The 19,643-nt window shown below is 39.7% G+C and overlaps 1 protein-coding gene and 1 pseudogene across 1 annotated transcript in view; both read left to right on the plus strand.

The window, feature by feature from the left end:
- LOC140229198 (trans-1,2-dihydrobenzene-1,2-diol dehydrogenase-like) overlaps positions 1-19,643 on the plus strand; it is an 86,304-nt gene that overhangs the window by 50,014 nt on the left and 16,647 nt on the right. The window contains exon 6 of the mRNA XM_072309470.1: positions 10,523-10,694. Coding sequence (XP_072165571.1) covers positions 10,523-10,694 — 172 coding nt within the window. The remainder of the gene's footprint in view (positions 1-10,522; positions 10,695-19,643) is intronic.
- On the plus strand, positions 11,797-19,192 carry LOC140229200 (uncharacterized; annotated as a pseudogene).

A 19,643-nucleotide genomic window follows, 5' to 3' on the forward strand; every position in this document is an offset into this window, starting at 1 on the left:
TTTTGTAAAGGGGAGGCGTCTTTACAAAGTAAAAGGCTGTCGCGATCCCCCCCCCCCCCATTTTCTTCTTTTTATTTCTGTTGTGTTGATAAAATAAAGAGAGGGGGCACTAAAGGGGGGTGCGCCCCCTCTCAATCCGCGATTGCGTCATCGCAAATGTCAAAATTGGATTAACCACAAATATCATAACACGTCGACCACAAAGGTAATAACGCGTCACAGGGTCGTATCCAGGAATGCCGTGAAGGGGAGGCGCCTTTACAAAATCAAAGGCTCGCGCGACTCTAATCCCATTTTCTTCTTTTCATTTTCTCTTGTTTTAGCAAAATATAAAGAGGGGGCACCATGGGGGATGCGCCCCCTCTCGATTCATGATTGCGTCAGCCACAAATATCAAAACTCATTGCTTGCATTACACGGACGGATCGAGGAATTCCGTAAAGGGGTTGCGCCTTTACAAAATTAAAGCTGACTCAACCCCGCCCCATTTTTTCTTTTTATTTCTCCTGTTTTAACAAAAAATAGATAGGGGGCACTAGAGGGGGATGCGCCCCCCCCCCCCCCGATCTTAGATTGCGTCAACCACAAGTTAATGTCAAACCCATCGTTTGCATTACAGGGGCGGATCCAGGAATTCCAGGAGGCGTCTTTACAAAGTCAAAGGCTGGCGCGACCCTCTGCCCTCCCCCATTTTCTTCTTTTTATTTCTGTTGTGTTGACGAAATAAAGAGAGGGGACACTAAGGAGGGATGCGCCCCCTCTCAATCCGCGATTGCGTCAACAGCAAATGTCAAAATCGCGGATTAACCAGAAATGTCATAACACGTCGACCACAAGGTCATAACGCGTCACAGGGGCGTATCCAGGAATTCCGTGAAGGGGAGGCGCCTTTACAAAATCAAAGGCTCGCGCGGCCCCCATCCCATTTTCTCCTTTTCATTTTCTCTTGTTTTAGCAAAATATAGAGAGGGGGTACCATGGGGGATGCGCCACCTCTCGATCCATGATTGCGTCAACCGCAAATGTCAAAATTGGATTAACCACAAATGTCATAAGACGTCGACCACAATGTCAAAATTTCCAAACGTACTGCAATTGTCAACGCGTCATAGGGACGGATCCAGGACTTTCATAAAGGGGAGGCATCTTTACAAAATTAAAGCTGCCGCAACCCTACCCCATTTTTCTTTTTGTTTCTGCTGTTTTAACCAAAAAAAAAAAAAAAAATACGGGCACTAGAGGGGGTGCACCCCCCTTGATCTGAGATTGCGTCAACCACAAGTTAATGTCAAAACCCGTCGTTTGCATTACAGGGGCGCATCCAGGAATTCAGTAAAGGGGAGGCGCCATTACAAAATAATTATTAGGGCTGCCGCACTCCTCCCCATTTTTTATTTCTATTGTTTTGATTAAAAAGAGATGGGGGCACCAAAGGTGGATGCGCCCCTTCTCGATCCGTGATTGCGTCAACCACAAATATCAAAACTCATTGTTTGCCTTACAGGGGATCGAGGATCCAGGAATTCCGTAAAGGGGAGGCGCCTGTTCAAAATTAAAATCTGCCGCACCTTTTTTTCTCATTTCAGTTGTTTTAACAACAACAAAAAAATAGAAAAGGGGCACCAGAGGGGGATGCGCCCCCTCTCAATCGGCAATTGCGTCAACCACAAATGTCAAAACTCATTGCTTGCATTACAGGAGCGGGTCCAGGAATTCCGTAAAGCGTAAAGGGGAGACGTCTTTCTTTTGTTTAAACGAAAAAAAAAAATAGAGAAAAATTGGGGGTGCGGCAGCCTTTAATTTTGCAAAGTGGCCTTCCCTTTACGGAATTCCTGGCTCCGCCCCCTGCAATGCAAACAGTGGATTTTGCCATTAACTCGTGGTTGACGCAGTCGCGGATCAAGAGGGGGGCGCGGTACCCCTCCCCGTCTCTATTTTTGTTAACACAAAAGAAATTAAATGAAAAAGGGGCGAGGCGGTTTCGCAAGCCTTTGATTTTATAAAGGCGTCTCCCCTTTACGGAATTCCTGTATCCGCCTCTTTAATACAAGCAATGAGTTCTGACATTTGTGGATGACGCAATCTCGGATCGAGAAGGAGGCACATCTCCCCTCTGGTGTCTCCTTTCATTTCTTTTTAAACAGCAGAAATAAAAAGAAGAATATAGGGGGGTGCGGCAGGTTACCATTTTGTAAAGGCGCCTCCCCTTTACGGAATTCCTGGATCCACCCCTGTAAGGCAAGCAATTAGTTTTGATATTATGGTTGACGCAATTGCGGATCGAGAAGGAGGCACATCCCCCTCTGGTGCCCCCTCTTGTTCTTTAATTAAAGCAATAAAAATGAAAACAAAAAGGGGTGCGGCAGCCCTAATAATTATTTTGTAAGGCGCCTCCCCTTTACTGAATACCTGGCTCCGCCCCTGTAATGCAAGCAATGAGTTCTGACATATTATTTTGTGGTTGACGCAATCATGGATGGAGAGGGGACTCATACCTCTCTGGTGCCCCACTTCCTTTTTTTTTTTTTTTTTTTTTTTTTTTTTTGTTGTTGTTAAAACAACAGAAATAAAAAGAAATGGGGGGATGGAAGCCTTTAATTTAGTAAAGGCGCCTCCCTTACTTAAAACAATAGAAAAATTGGAAAAAAATGGGGGTGGGGTGCGGCAGTTCTGATTTTGTAAAGGCGCCTCCCCTTAACGAAACTCCTGGATCTGCCCCTGTGACGCGTCATGACATTTGCAGTACCGTTTGGAAATTTTGTGGTCGACGTCTTATGACATTTATCGTTAATCCAATTTTGACATTTGCGTGTTGACGCAATCGCGGATTGAGAGGGCGTGCACCCCCTTTAGTGTCCTTCTCTTTATTTTGTCAACACAACACAAATAAAAAGAAGAAAATGGGGGAGGGGGAGGGTCGCGCCAGCCTTTGACTTTGTAAAGACGCCACCCCTTTACAAAATTCCTGGATCCGCCCCTGTAATGCAAGCAAAGAGTTTTTCCATTTGTGGTTGACGTAATGATGGATCGAGAGGGGGCGCATCCCCCTCTGATGCATCCTCACTATATTAGGTTCAACCAACAAAAACAAAAATAAGAAAATGAAGGGGGGCGGGGTCGCGCCAGTCTTTGATTTTGTAAAGGCGCCCCCCCCCCCCTTCCTTTACGGAATTCCTGGATCCGCCCCTGTGAAGCGTTATTACATTTGTGGTCGACGTGTTATGGCATTTGTGGTTAATCCAATATTGATAGTGGTTGACGCAATCGCGGATTTAGAGGGGGCGCATCCCCCTTTAGTGCCCCTTCTCTTTATTTTGTCAACACAACAGAAATAAAAATAAGAAAATGGGGGGGGGGGGGCGAGGGTCGCGCCAGCCTTTGATTTTGTAAAGGCGCCTCCCCTTTATGGAATCCTGGATCTGCCCTTGTGACGCGTCATGACATTAACAGTAAATTTGGAAATGCTGACATTAATTTTGTCGTCGACGTGTTATGAAGTTTAAAGTAGATTGTTAAGAAGCAGATAAGATTGAACAGAAAGTATCCTTCAAAAAGAGATAAAAGCTTGAAATTTGGCATCAGTTTTTCCAATGTGTCATGCTTTAATACAAAAATAACATCCACACAAGAATTCAAGATAGCAGTCATTTATCAAGGTTGTCGTTAATGTGTTACGTAAAAGTTAATTCTCAACCTATAATTTGATAAAATTGCATTTAAAAAAAGAAGTTATTTTGCTGTCTATTCATTTGTGTTCATATACGCATTCGAACAATATTATACTAGTGAAAACCATGTTGAGGGTCCCCTTCCTTTTTTTTCTTGTATGTTACTCTTTTGGTGTATGTACACATGGGCGTCACCAGGAGATGTGCGTTGGGTGTGAACGCACCCCCGTCAGACCCTTTAAAAAAAATAAATAAAAAAAAAATAAAAAATAAAAATAAAAATAAAAATAATCACTTCAGTCTGCGAGCGGCCTCAACGCCGGACGCTAAATAATTATTCTTTTTTTTTTTTATCTTTTTTTATTTTGCACCAGGGACAAAAAAAAAAAAAAAAAATCGTGGGCAAAAATCAATGCGCACCCCGAGCTTTGGCAACACGGATTTTATACACATCTACTAGTATACTACAGTGTTTACTATTTATCGACCGTACTGTACATCCGTACGGTACGGAGCACACACACGTTTGCATGTACGTGTGCTATACTTACAAGTATGTAGGGTCTATATACAGCACGTTACTTCTGACCAATCCATATTAATAATGCGAGCCAAGTGCGAGCCTTAGCCTCATTAAAAAAAAAAGAATTTGAGGGGCAAGTATATCATTTTGCCCACCCCCTCCATAATTCCCGAGACGAGAAAATTTTCTTGCTTTTTTGACAGAAAAAAAGTTGCCCCCATAAAAACACTGAGGGGCACGCATATTATAATCCCCCCCCCTATAATTAAATTAATAATTCCCGAGATGAGAAGATTTTCTTGCTTTTTGACGGAAATCTGTCCAATTATTTCACCAAAAGTGTGCACCAGGTGGCAGGTTGCTGAATTTCAATTCTAAAAAAGCAAAGTCTCTCTTGTGGGAGGGGCATACCCCTTCCCACACCCTTCCCCGTACGGTCTATTTTCCATGGACTTAATGCACCTATAGATTGACAGATTTACAAATGTTTCATCGAAAGTGTGCACCAGATCTGTCACTTTACTTAATAAAAAAAAAAATGCAAAAATTCCATCGTGGGGGAAGGGATATTATCTCCTTTCAATTAACCCTTTCCTACTGGCGTAGCCAAGGGGGGGGGGGGGAGGGCGATAGGGTAGTCGCCCCCCCCCCCCAAGATTTTCACCGGGGATTTGGAAGGCGCAAAAGATATAATCGAATATGGGAGAGGTATATTGCAACCCTCCCATTGCCTTGTCCCTTCTATAGACTTAGTACACTATGGGGAATGACAATTTCCGAATTTTCCACAAAAAGTGTGCTTCAGATCGCTTTATTTCAATTCTAAAAACTCAAAAGCTCCTCCCCCTAAGCTCTACCTCACTATACTTTGTACATACACAGAGATGATGCACACTCGGAAGAGCCATTAACACTTCAATGAAAAAAACAATTGTTTAGATTTTCATTTTTGGGAGGGGGTTGGAAAAAATTCAAGTATTGCACCAAAAGTTTGCACCAGATCGCTGAATTTCAGGTCTGAAAATACAAAATCACTTTCGTGTGGGAGAAGAAATGCCCCTTATGTACACCCTCGTGTGCATGCTTTTTCTGTTTGATTGCTTAACAGACAGCGTTCATAATATTCATTGCAAGAAAATATTAATACAAGAAGTATATTTAAATTATACCATTTTATAGACAAATCGTTCAATAATAATTTACATCAAAATGTACTGCTACCTTAATCAAGTGGGACTATTTCAAGTCGACGAAACACGCAAAAACCTGCATCAAATTGCACCATTTATAACATCAAAATGCAAAACGTTCTCACGTTGTGAGGGGGACACCCCGTACCACACCCTCTCCCCTCGCTCATTCCGCTCGCTCTTGCTTGGTCGCGTCCGTGATATTCAGTGTAAATATGTAAAATATACTGCTACCTTAAACAAGAATTAGTGGGACTGTTTCAAGTCGATAAAACAAGCAAAAACCTGCATCAAATTGCACCATTTACAACATCAAAATGTAAAACGTTCTCAGTGTGGGAGGGGGACACCCCCTGTCACACCCTCCCCTCGCTCATTCCGCTCATTCTTGCTTGGTCGCGTTCATGATATTCAGTGTAAATATTAATACAGGAAGCTTATTTTGATGATACTATTTTATAGGCAAATTATTCAGTAATAATCTACATCAAAATATACTGCTACCTTAAACAAGACTTAGTTGGACTGTTTCAAGTCGATAGAGCAAGCAAAACATGCATCAAATTGCACCATTTTCAACATCAAAATACAATTTCAGTTCTCACCGTGTGAGAGTGAGGGGGGGGGGGAGGGTGTCTTCCCCCTCCCACACCCTCCCCCCCCCCCCCCCTCACTCGGTCCGCTTGCTCGGGCTCGGTCGCGTACATGACATCAGTGTAAGAATTAACACAAGAAATGTAATGATATCATTTACAGGCACATTGTTCAATAACAATTTACATCAAAATGTACTACTACCTTTAAGCGGGACTGTTTCAAGTCGATAAAACATGCAAAAACCTGCATCAAATTGCACCATTTACAACATCAAAATGCAATTTCAGTTCTCAGTGTGGGGGACGCCCCTCCCCCTTCGCTCACTCCGCTCGCTCTTGCTTGATCACGTTCATGATATTCAGTGTAAATATTAAACATTAAGTTTATTTGGATGGTACTAATTTATACCCAAATTGTTCAATGATAATCTACATCAGAATATACTGCTACCTTAAACAAGTGGGACTGTTTCAAGGCGATAAAACAAGCAAAAAAATCCATCAAATTGCACCATTTGCAACATCAAAATGCAAAGAGTTTTCACCGTGGGAGGGGGGACAACCCCCTCCCACACCCTCCCCCTCCCCCCTTTGCTCGCTCCGCTCACTCGGGCTCGGTCGCTTCGCTCCCTCGCATACTAACAGCCCCCCCCCCAAAAAAAAAAAAAAAAAAAAAAAAAATGAAATCCTAGCTACACCGGTGCCCTCTCCCCGCCTGGTTTCCCTTAAAAAACACTAAAAGTGTGGGGATTGAGAGCTTCCTAAATTCCAAATGTCTGTCCAAAAAATCTCATTACATTTAGTGTCAAAACGCACCCCTTGAAAAAAAGCTGGTGACGCCCCTGTGTACAAGCATAAAACCTTAATGATGATGTTACATATCCAATAATTTCGGGGTCGGACAGCTTTCTATTTTACCATAGTCATAATTTTGTCAAAACAAAGTAGGATAAAGTGGAAAAAAAGATATCTGGAATCCAGACACGTTTGTTTCTTTTGCCTTTCGTGCACATCACCCATTGTAGATTGGGTCTTAAACTACCTACCTCAACACTATAAAATTAGCCTGGATAAAAGGGAAAGGACACCCAAGATTTTCTCTCATTCTCTCCTTAGAATTAATTCATTACTGCACGTTTTGATGCAAATTTACATGTCATGATTTTTTCATTTTATTTTTTTTTATTTTTTTTTTTTTTTACAATAGCTTACGAACACAAAAGTACGTTTTTAATTCCTTTGGTGGATAATACAGTGTACGTGTATATTCCTTCTTTAGTAAGGAATTTATCTGCATTCTTGTATAAACTTCTTTTAAGAACATGAACAATCAGTTGCTTTCCTCTGCTCTTTTCCAAGGTTGTTTCGAATAACCATCGCTCTGTAAATACTCAAAAAGCTAACATTAGAATATCATTGGCTTTGCTCTCTGTATTCACATATATTTTGAAGAGACATTTGTGTCCATACATTGCTAGAAATTACATTTGCCTGTACTTTGAAGTCAAATATATGTTGAAAGTACGACGGATGCAACTTTTTCATGCATTTCACTATTCGAAAATTATATCTTCCTTTCAATGGCCGTTTTCTCAAAATGTGTTTTTATATACCATTGTTTACAAATTTTGCTGTAACTTGAGAATGCTTCAATTTTTTCTTCCCAAATGTGGTACACTTATGCAGAAGGACATGCTTATTGAGCTTTTTCAAATTATGGGCTTTAGTTTTTAAGTTATTGACAGCTGAATCTTGATTGGATAATACTGGTTGCCATGGCAACAGGAGAAAACATTTTTGAAAAATAATCAATGATATTTTCTTTGAAATTGCATCTATCTACAAAAAATGAACAAAAAATACCAAAGTTTGCAGCAGTAGGAGGCATTTTGGGGTTACCAATCACTTGTAGGCATCTGGTTACCATGGTAACCATGCACAATATTAACCTTACAATGTATCCCATTGTATTGCTGACATTTCTAGCAACATGTACATATATAGTTTTATGGGGTTTTGATAAATTCTTCATTAAATAAATGCAAAAACTGTGATTGTTTTGTTATTTTCAGTGCCCCCTCAAAATAATAGCGACAAGCGTCACCGACCCCATGGCATGAAAAGTTAGTTTGCAGGGAAAAAAAAAAAAAAACCCTTGTTTGTCGAAGAAAACGTCTGCGTACGCCGAGACTACTACACGCATCATTGGCACTGGCGCCTGTAGTAGTCTTGGCGTGCGCAGACTCTTTTACGAGCAATAAGGTCTTGTCGCAACTAAAGTGGCCTGAAAAAATTTATTGATAGCACAATTTGGAATCACATACTACCTAGGGGTGTTCTAGAGGGTCCAACCGACCACCTCATGCAGTCAAACCTTTTCTGCGGGGTGGGTAAAGTCATTTTTTCTGAGTCCCTGCGCCTAGACTAGGAATAGGATGTATAATAGTAGATATAGATGGTAGGACGTAGGAACAGGTTACGTTAGGATAGGATAAGGATTAAGAGTAGGGCATATTAATCCCAAAATGATGCCTAACATAATCTCATAACTAAATAAGCCAAATTCAACCCGTAATCTTTATTGTTCATAATATCATGTGGTAATAACATGGGGATGTCGGTAATATCGGTTACATCATAGTACTGGGTATTGGGAAAATGCAGTAATAACGGGTGGTAATAACGTGGAAATGCTTGAAATATTGGTTACATCATACCAGGTAATATTGGGTAAATGCAGTAATATCGGGTGGTAATAACGTGGAAATGCTGGAAATATCGGTTTCATCATACCGGGTAATATTTGGTAAATGGAGTAATATGGGGTTCGGGTAATAACGGGGAAAGATTGGTCGACTATTTCCCCGTTATTACCCACTGGTGTTACCGAGGTAATAACGTTGTTATTACCTGTTATTACTTGGGTAATATTGGGTAAAATGCCCAGTGGGAGTGGGCCTCTTGTGTAATTTACAATTTGCCATATTACGTTGTACTATATTTTATAAACTAATAGTAATAATAATAATGATAATAATAATAATAATAATAATAATAATAATAATCATAATCATAATATAAATATAAATAATGTTTTAAACTACAGAAGAACAGTTTAAGAAGCTCAATATTGACCAACCCTGAAATAAAGAAAAGGTGAATAGATTCTCTCAGTACAGCATTACGCAAATTGCGTCACCACTCGCTAAACTTCATTGGCATTATGAATATCGTGCGATGATGCTGATATATTTACCGAACGCTTCTGTCATCTTGGGAGGAATCATATAATTGAGACAATGAAGAAAGGTGTCGCAAGATGCCGGCTGGTGGTAGTAGCTTTCGACCTCAGGTCTTCGTCAGCTTTATTGTCTGTTTATACAAAATGGAATAGAGGTTTTGAGCATAACAAACTATGTGGAGTAATGAACATAATATATCGAGTATAGTTTCAGCATGAGTTAACGACTTAAAGGGGATGGCTAGTAACTGATCAGTGGGAATCAGTGAGAATGCTGGGGGAAGATTGTTCCAATCATTGTGGGATTCATGTAAGAGTACATTATAATACTATTGTTGTGTGAAAATAATTTGCTTCAGAATGGTCTCATATTCAAGTAACCTATTGTTGTGTGAAAATAATTTGCTTCAGAATGGTCTCATATTCAAGTAATGTGCAGTTCAATGTGTCCAGGTTAGCATGCCTGTACAGTGTCGGGGCGATCATTAACGGCCCAATAACGATCATTGCCAGTCTTTAACTCCTACAGCTGGTTCACAATCATTCACAATGGCAGGCAAGGAACCAGGGCCAGTAAGAGAGTTGATGGTGTGTTGCCACTTATCCCTATAGGCACATAACACAAAAATATACAGTATACACATATATGATATGTAACAGAATTAACTATTACTGGCAAAATCAAAATTATTGAGTTTAGTTATGATATGTTTATTTCTGTTTATTTTTCATTGTATTATGTCTGTACGTAATATATACCCATTATTATATATTTAGTTACAAGTAATAAATTCAGGAATGTTTTGTTATTGCTAAATATGTTGCCAAGTATGTTCTAAAGTCGTTAACTCATGCTGAAACTATACTCGAGGTATTATGTTCATTACTCCATATGGTTTGTTATGCTCAAAACCTCTATTCCATTTTGTATAAACAGACACTAAAGCTGACGGAGACCTGAGGTCGAAAGCTTCTACCACCAGCCGGCATCGTGCGACATCTTCTGTCTTCTGTGTGTGTATGTGTGGAGAAAGAAAGAGAAAGAAAGAAAGAAAGAAAGAAAGAAATAGAATAAATTACTGAAGAAAGGAGAAATGTCTAAGATATACCGTTATTGTAAGGAAGACTAAGTTTATTTAAAACAAAATTGAACAAAAAAAAAACGAAAAGGCGAAGAAGATAGTGCATAGACAAAATAGATACGACAAACAAGGGATATTGCAATGACACAGTCAAATATTTTGCTGCTAGATTATGCAAAGATAGATGAGCGCCAATCAACACAGCTTGTATTTACCCATCAGATTCCGGACAACTTTTGGGCGCCAACCACGCTGGAGTGGATGGACAGTGAAGGCAAGTTGATCGAGAAGTTTGAGTTCCCCCTCCCACCGTCCAGCGCTAAATACTCCCTGGGCCCACTATGGTCTGGCATGCTCTACGAGGCAGATGCCGTGAAGAAGGCAATAGAAGAAGGTGAGGCATTGCGTTGCAACTGATCTGATTTACATGTTTGTCGTAGCTGCTGTACAGAAGCATAACTGAGCGCTTGACCATAATGTTACGGGTAAATCTACTACTCCAGTTTTCAAGCAATTGAATTTGGTACACATGTGGAGTTCATTGTAAAGCTGTGCAAGACGCCTTTTATCTGGACAACCTCCCTGTCCATATTAAGTACTCTACCGCCAATGACGTTTTCAAAAACAAACTTGAGTCCCAATTCTATTACGTAATACTCGTATAAGTCTTCAGAGGTTAGCACTTTCCAGGTGTTTAGTCACATAATGAAATTCAAAGTAGGTAAAATTCCAAGCAGTTCCATGGCTATATAAATACCCGTGTCAGTGAACAGTAATCTTGTTTTCAAGTGTGACGGCAGTGAATTATACGTCTCGAACTCCAATGTCTACTGATTATCAGATTATCCTGATCAGATCAGGAAGACGACGCTATCTCTCAGCCCCCCTCCCTGCGGGGAGATGAGGGCATGGAAGGCCGCTCTGAAGCTCAAGCTATGGAGATCCGTAAACTATCCGAGACACTCTCCCGCTTCATGGAAACAGCGGCGGCAAACCGTGGTGATGACAAACGGCATGCGAGCCATGCCAGCTCGGGCAGGAGAGCTCCTCCCAACGATTTGTCTAGACAGCCAAAGCCTGCTATACAAAGTCTGATTTTGACAATGACATAATGACTCAAACTCTGATCTTGGTCCGGTCAAATTTGAAAAATTGGCTGATTTGCTAGCGAAGGCGGTCACACTGCCGCCTAAGAAGGAAAGTCTCGATAAAATCGCTGAGAGCTATCAAACGCCATCGAATGCTCAAGCAGCTTGCACACCAAAAATCGAGGTCGAAATTTGGGCGACTGTCCCCGGCAATTAGGCTTGGGGTCTTGACGTGAGCTTCCATTGGGTACAACAAAGTGTAGTGAAGGGACTTCTACCATAAGGGGGAAATCTTATCTGAAATTCACAGATCATGCACGGATAATCATCTTATTGACACAAAGCGAATCAAACAACTCACGTGGCTATCGATGGCCTGACACTCTCGGGCTTTGCTTATCATATGAACTAAGCATGCACCGTCGAGCTGCTAGCTCGAGACCCCTTCTCAATCCCAGATACAAAGGTTTGTGCAGCAAGTCGATTCCACTTGATAGTGAGCTGTTCAGAAAAGACATCCGAGAAACATTGACAAGTGTCGCACAAGCATACAACGTGGGTCAGAAAGTATCTACCCTAGCCGGCAAGTTGCAACGACCCAAAAGGATGCGAACCAATCATTTTCAGCCCTACGACTACAAACAGCGACCATCCTGGCAGAACCAGAGGCCCGGCCGCAGGTTTCCTAGTGACATCGCCCCGGACAGTCCCAACAGCGCCACGCCCACCCCCATCACCCCGGCGCACTTCGACGGATACACGTCGCAATGTGGTGCCCGCAGCCTCGGCTGACCTCCCAACAAAAAAAGTCCAACACCGTACATAGCTGGAAATCTCGAACTTTTCAAAGAATTGGTCAAAAATAACTTCCGATTCTTGGATATTGGCCACAACATCTGGCTACAAAATCGATTTCCTTTCAAGCCCATACCAATGAATTTCTCCTGAAATGTACATTCTTCCGAGGAGGAAAAGGCAGTGGATAAAAGTCTTGGATTCGTTATCCGCTCTGAAGCGTACACCTATAGCTCGCGTCACGGAGTCATGGTTACCAGCCATTGCGCAAGTGAACCCTATTTATTTTGATCAGCGCCATCTCCAGCCAAGACCACGAGCATTGCGTTGTACGAGGATCTCGCGCTTCATCACTTCTGAATTCGCTGGTGACCGGATGATCAGTCTGCTTTTGCCTGCTTTTGCATGGAACAAGGATCCCGCGGTTTTGTAATGTGTTATCTCGCCTGTGATTGGTTGCTCAGCCATCTCTCGCGCAATCGACGAGTGTTTGATATTAAGATCCCGCGATTTATCTCATACAATCTCACTTGTAATTGGTCATCCAGTCGTCTCTCGCGGATACCAAGAGGCGTTTCGAAACTTTTGATTGTGGTTTGATTGTTTACTCAACGAGACTAATCTGTAACTCGCCGTCATTTTTTCTCCTGCCCCATAATACCGCGAACTTATTAACTGATTATTCGAACTCGGGGCCGCAATTCCCAAATTGATCAAAAGCCCCCAAACTGGGTAATTGCTCTTTTGATTAACTCAGCAGAATTTATAGTTGATACGGCACGGATTTTCATTTCTTTGGAATTTAATCAGTTCGTGTTAGGTTTTGGAACTGATCTCAATAACCCATAACTATATATTTTTTTTCACGCCCTTCCTATGAATCTTATTGTTTTTTGCCTTATTTCTATGTATTGATGAATGTTTAAATGTTCTTATGTGTAAATGGTTATATGTCATTTCTTATTCTCTTATCTGATAACTATTGTATATCTGAATGGAAACTAGGTCATATACTTGCAAATATCCATGTGCTTCCTGTAAGAAACCTGTCAAGAACAACCAGAAAGGATTAAGATGTACCAAATGCAAACAGTGGCTTCATATTATATGTGCAGGTGTGTTAGGTAAGAGCTATGATGATCCGTCGGAAAGGTTTATCGACTGGCAATGTAATATATGTATTTTTCAACAAATGCCGTTTCATACTCACCAAGAAGATGTCGAAAAACCATCTTCTAAGTCTAGGAATCAACTCAGTCATGCTAAATCAAATATTAATAATTCAAACTATAAGGAATTTAATGGGTGTGGTCTCAAAATTGCCCAACTAAATGTGAATAGCATTCTTAAACATATTGATGAGATTAGGTCATTGGTGAAATGCAATAATATTTATGTGCTAGCATTAAATGAGACCAAAGTTGACAATTCTATATTTGATGCCGAAATCAAAATAGATAATTTTTCCCTTTTAAGGAAAGACAGAAATCGGCATGGAGGCGGGGTAGCGATCTACATTCACAAGTCACTCCATTTTGAAGAGCTAAATCACGATGTAATAAGTCAATTAGAAATCGTCTCGGTCAAAATTTATCTGAAAAATTCAAAGCCAGTGGTTTTTTCAACTTGGTACAGACCACCTTCTTCGAATGCTGACGTATTGAAACAATATGAAAATTTCATAAATTACCTAGACGGTCTTAGTCTTGACATAGTGCTAGTCGGTGACACGAATTGTGATATTCTGTCAAAACCTCTATCAGCTGTGAGTAAACAATATCAAGAAATTAATAATATGTTCGGTTTGGTGCAAATAAACGAAACCACACCAACTAGAATCACCCCCGTCTCAGCAACTTTAATCGATCATATGATTACTAACTGCCCGTATAAGGTAAAGAAATTTGGTGTAGCTCACAACGGTATGAGCGATCATTCTATAAGCTATTTACTTTGGAATTGTGGAGTAACTTCAACTTCCAGACTTATTTCCTTTAGAAATTGCAAAAATCTTGATCCAGACAAGTTCAGGGACGATGTTCGTGAACAGGATTGGTCAAAACTTACTGAGTGCAATACAATCGATCAAGCCGTTGACGCATGGCAGAGCCTTCTGTCAAGAGTAATAAATAAACACATGCCGATGCGAACTAAGAGGATTAGGGATAGGGATTCGCCCTGGATGAAATCTGATATCTACAAACTCATGAAAAAACGTGACAAAGTGAAAAAGAAAGCTTGCCAATTAAATGATGATAAACTTATGTGTGAATATAGGAAATTGCGTAACAAAGTAACAGCAGAGATCGCAAAGGCAAAGAAAAAATACTACTCTGATAAATTGGCACACTGCAATGACTCAAAAAATACCTGGAAAACCTTAAAATCAATCGTGCCTAACAAAAAGGGTGACTCTACAATAAACTCTGCAAGTGTTTCAAAAACCGCAGACAAATTTAATAATTTCTTCGCTAAGGTCGGAAGCAATCTTGCAAATAAATTGCCCAATACTCCTTTTCTTCAAGAAATCACTAAGACAATAGATGAATCTTTTGAATTTACCCCTGTTAATGAAAATGACGTTATTGATATTGTACGAAACTTAAGGAACACGAAGTCTGTGGGACTAGATGATATCTCGGTTTTTGTTTTGAAATTATGTGCTCATGAAATAGCTCCTAGCATTACTTACTTGATGAATTTCTCTTTAATAAGTGGCCAATTTCCTAAGCAATGGAAGATTGCTAAAATCATTCCGGTACATAAAAGTGGTGATAAAGACACTCCATCAAATTTCAGGCCCATATCTCTCCTCCCGTGTGTATCAAAAATCTTAGAACGCATCGTCCAGCGACAAATAGTTTCATACTTACATAAACATAATATCCTCTCACCAGCACAGTCCGGGTTTCGGGCAAAACACTCAACAATTACAACCCTGATTAAGGTAACGGATGATTGGTTCCACGCAATTGATAGGAAAGAATACACAGGGGCGGTGTTTGTCGATTTAAAAAAAAGCCTTTGATACCGTAGACTGGGATATTCTTCTTGAAAAGTTTAGAAACATTGGGATTAGCGGTAAAGCATTGCTATGGATGGAAAGCTATTTAACGGGTAGAGTCTGTAGAACACTTGTCAACTCTGAACTTTCTACCGAATCGAGTATTACGTGCGGAGTCCCGCAAGGCTCACTACTAGGGCCTTTGTTTTTTATCATCTATATAAATGATTTAGTAGACTGTGTTAAATCATGCCAGGTCCAGTTGTACGCCGATGACACTGTACTTTATTTTTCACACTCATCGACCAAAAAGATTGAGGCTGCTCTTAATTCAGATCATGAGAATGTAAACAACTGGATGAACAGAAACAAACTAACTGTCAATTGTAAGAAAACAGAGTGCATGCTGATTGGGAGCAAACACATGCTAGATAAACAAAATGTTTTAAATGTAGCCTTAAATGAATCCCCATTAAACCAAATACGGAAATTTAAGTACTTAGGTTTGATTTGTGATGAAACTCTGAGCTGGAATCACCACATTGAAACTTTACTTCAGAAAGCTGGTAAAATGGTAGGATTTCTTGGACGATTGAGACGTTCGTTGAATGAGTCGCTGGTGAACTCAGTATATAAAGCCCTTATTTTACCATATTTTGACTATGGCGACATAATATATGGCTCAGCCTATAATAAATATGTTGACAAACTTCAAAAATTACAAAATAGAGCGGCCCGTATTATACTCAGAGTAAAGCCTGAAACATCTGTATCTACTGCCGAAATGCATAATGCACTGGGCTGGAAATTCCTCGAAAAGAGAAGACAACATCATACTGTTATATTCATGTACAAGGTTATGCACGGACTAACTCCCTCGTATTTACGTAGTGAATTCGACTTTGCTCCCCAACACTACTCTTCCCGACTAGGTGAAAAACTGCTTTTACCAAAACCAAGAACAGAATCCCTAAAGAAGTCTTTCAAATATCGAGGTGCGAAGGCGTACAACGCCTTACCTTCTAATATAAAATCTTCTACTACAATTGATGTTTTCAAATCCAAAATAACATTAAATCTGTAAGAGTTGAATTTAAATTTGTTCATATGTTTGTTTGTTTGTTTGTTTGTTATTATCCTTTCAGCCCAAGAGGTAAAATGTTCAAACTATTCAAATACGGTGCAAATCTTCACCTTAACCACTTCATATTTCCTACTAGCTAATAATTATTGTAATACAACCCTCGTATTTGATTTTCTAATTGCGTTTTTTTTTTTTCAAATTTATGTCATACTTGTTATTCAAGTTTCAGTCAACTGTTTTCTTGAAGTTATCTTTAGATTTCGATGTGTTCTACTGTTGTTATATATATTTCTTACTTTTTATTCAAATCTTACTCAATTGTCTTTCATTAAGTATATATAATGTGATATAATCTGTTTTGGTGTTATATTATCTGAACTTGTTTCTTTTCATCGTAATGTAGCGATTGCATGCCCAGTATTAATTTTCAATTGTTTTATCTATTCTTTGGATTTGCTTTTGAAATGTTGTCATTTACCTATATGATTTTAACCTCATGTGAATAAGTATATACATTGTATGCAATCCGTATCAGATAATAATATCTTATTATTTTCGTTTTTTTCTAACAACTCATGACATATGAAATTTTGAATCAGCTTTTCAACTTATTCCATATTTCAAAATATTTCTTAAAATTTTTTACAAATTGTATTTGTTTTTATCAATTGAATTATTATTCTTTGATTTTGATTTTGATACAATCATTATATACCTCACCTTTAGTTTTCCGTAATTGACATATCATTTGCCACGAATTTTACTCTTCTTAAATTGTCATAGATTCATCTAAGTATTTAACACAAGTCCCCAGTTATTTTTTTTTGTTTCGTTACTACGTATTTTTTATCTAAATTTATCATAGTAAATATTCTACAATAATTTTTTTTTCTTTCACTGCATAGATATGTTTGAGGATTTTATTTTCAAACACTCCATTTTATATCTAAACATATTCTGATTTGGTCATTGTTATATCTAATTCCCTTTAAGATTTTTCTGTTATCGGTTGTTCTTTTTTCTCTCTCCCATTTTACTGTATGTGTTTCCACCTGCATGTCTGTATAATTTGTTTTGTACGTGTTCATAATATTGTACTCATTGTATGTGGACCCCATGGAAGAACAGCGTTGCCATGTTGGCAACGCTGAATATGGGCAATCCACCCGTTTTTATTTTTATACGGAAATAAATACCATACCATACCATACCATACCAAAGAATTGTCTAGGCTTCTCTCAAATTCTCTATCATAGAGATTTCTCATTCTGATTGTCAATTCAGTTTTACTATCTTCACCGTCTCGAAAAAGACTGGCGGTCTAAGACCAATAATAAATTTGAAATTTGTGAGATAAGAACACTTCAAAATGGAACAGTTGCGCTTGATTAAGGGTTTAATTTTGCCCCTAGACTTTATGACTATATAGTATCGACCTTAAGGAAGCATATTTTTCGACTTCCATTCACCCCGCTCATCAAGCGTATTTGTCTTTCGAATTGAAAGGGCCTCTTTACTGTTTTCAGTGCCTTCCATTTGGCCTAAGTTCGGCCCCACGGATTTTCATTAAAGTTATGAAACATGTCATTGCCTCAGCGAGGAGTAGAGGCATTAGAACAGTCAACTATCTCGATGATATTCTTATTCTTTCTCGCACCAGAAGAATGTCCTGACAACATCAATTTTATGATCAACTCGTTGTCGTCCATAGGGTTTTCAATTAATTTCGACAAATCCAGTTTAAACCGAAAGCACGTCGAGACCTTTCTTGGTTCTCATATTAAATCGCAGCAAATGTTTTTTTCAGGTTTCCTCAGATCAAGATTGACAACAACTCTTTGAAATTCAGTGTTGTCTATAGCAACGAAACCAAATTTCGGGATTTAGCCAAATTCATTAACCTTGTGATATCTACGTTCAAAGGCTTTCCACAAGGGAAATTACATTTTCGTTACTTTGAACTAGAAAAAAATGTACACAAACGCTTTGCGTAAGGCAGAAGGTGACTTTGACGCCTTAATTATTTTATCGAGTCGTGATGCCAAACGAGAGATTCTTTCGTGGCTGTCTCGCAAAAACGAATTTTCCACCCCATCAACACTACCCCCTTTAGCATAATAATTTCAACCGATTCTAGCATGTCTGGATGGGGAGCAGTTAATTCTGAACATTAACATTTCCTTTGCTCAGGGCGTTGCAGGGAGTCTGGGGTGCCAAGCAGAATTCCCTGCATATCAATATGCTTTAACTTCGGGCAATTTAGAATGGTCTTGAAGCCTTGTGTGGCTCATGTGCAAATGTGTATATTCATATTCAGTCAGACAATACTACAGCAGTTTCATACGTTAACAAAATGGGCGGTAACATACCCAACCCGAACGAAATCACAGTCGACATTTGGAATTGATGTCTAACTTCTAACAATTGGATATCAGCTTCGTATTTAGCAGGTGTAGACAATTCTGAAGCTGACTGCTTGTCTCTCAGAGACATGAACAAAGAATTACAATTATTACCTAATGTTTTTCATGACACGATCCACAAATTCCGTACACTTATTGACCAAGATGTTGATTGCTTTGCATCTCGGTTCAACAACCAACTCCCTTGTTATGTCACATGGAAGCCCGACCTTAATGCCCTGGCTTCCGATGCTTCAACGGGACCAGGTGAACAGAGCACTCCCCAACATTGCCCCAATATGGCGGGGCAGCCATGGTTCCCAGTACTGTTCGAAATGATAATAGCACCACCTCTACTACTCCCCGAGAGAAGTCTCGCCACACACCCTCACCTACCGACTAGCCTCAGGTTAGCCGCCTGGGTGCTCTTCGCCAGCGATGACAAGCGACAGGCATATCGCAGCACGCTGCAAAGCTCCTTTCATCATCATGGCGAGACAATATCAATAAACAATATAAGGGCGCTTTGTGACAATGGCATTGTTGGTGTTCTGAACAATCATGTGATCTCTTTTACCCATCTATACAGCACGTTGTCAGCTTTCTAAGCCATCAGCATAGCTTAGACAAAGCCTACCCCACGATTAACTCATACAGACCTGCCCTGTCTTCCATACTACCTAAATCTGAAGGCTACGACATTGGGAAACAGCCCCTTGTAGTCAGACTTATGAAAGGAGTATTTAACTCCGACCCTCCCAAGCCTAGATAAAACAAGACTTGGGATGTTTCAATATTTTTGAGACAATTGTTATCGCGTCAAGATAACCATGAACTATCTCTTCTTGCCTTGAGCCAAAAACTGCTTTCCTTGCTGGCACTCACTTACGTACACAAACGGTGAGTCATCTAGATCTTAAACATGACATCGGAAGACAAGGCGAAGTTTCACGTTAGAGATATTCTTAAA

Source organism: Diadema setosum, chromosome 5 (assembly GCF_964275005.1).
Source record: "Diadema setosum chromosome 5, eeDiaSeto1, whole genome shotgun sequence".
Taxonomy (NCBI): domain Eukaryota; kingdom Metazoa; phylum Echinodermata; class Echinoidea; order Diadematoida; family Diadematidae; genus Diadema; species Diadema setosum.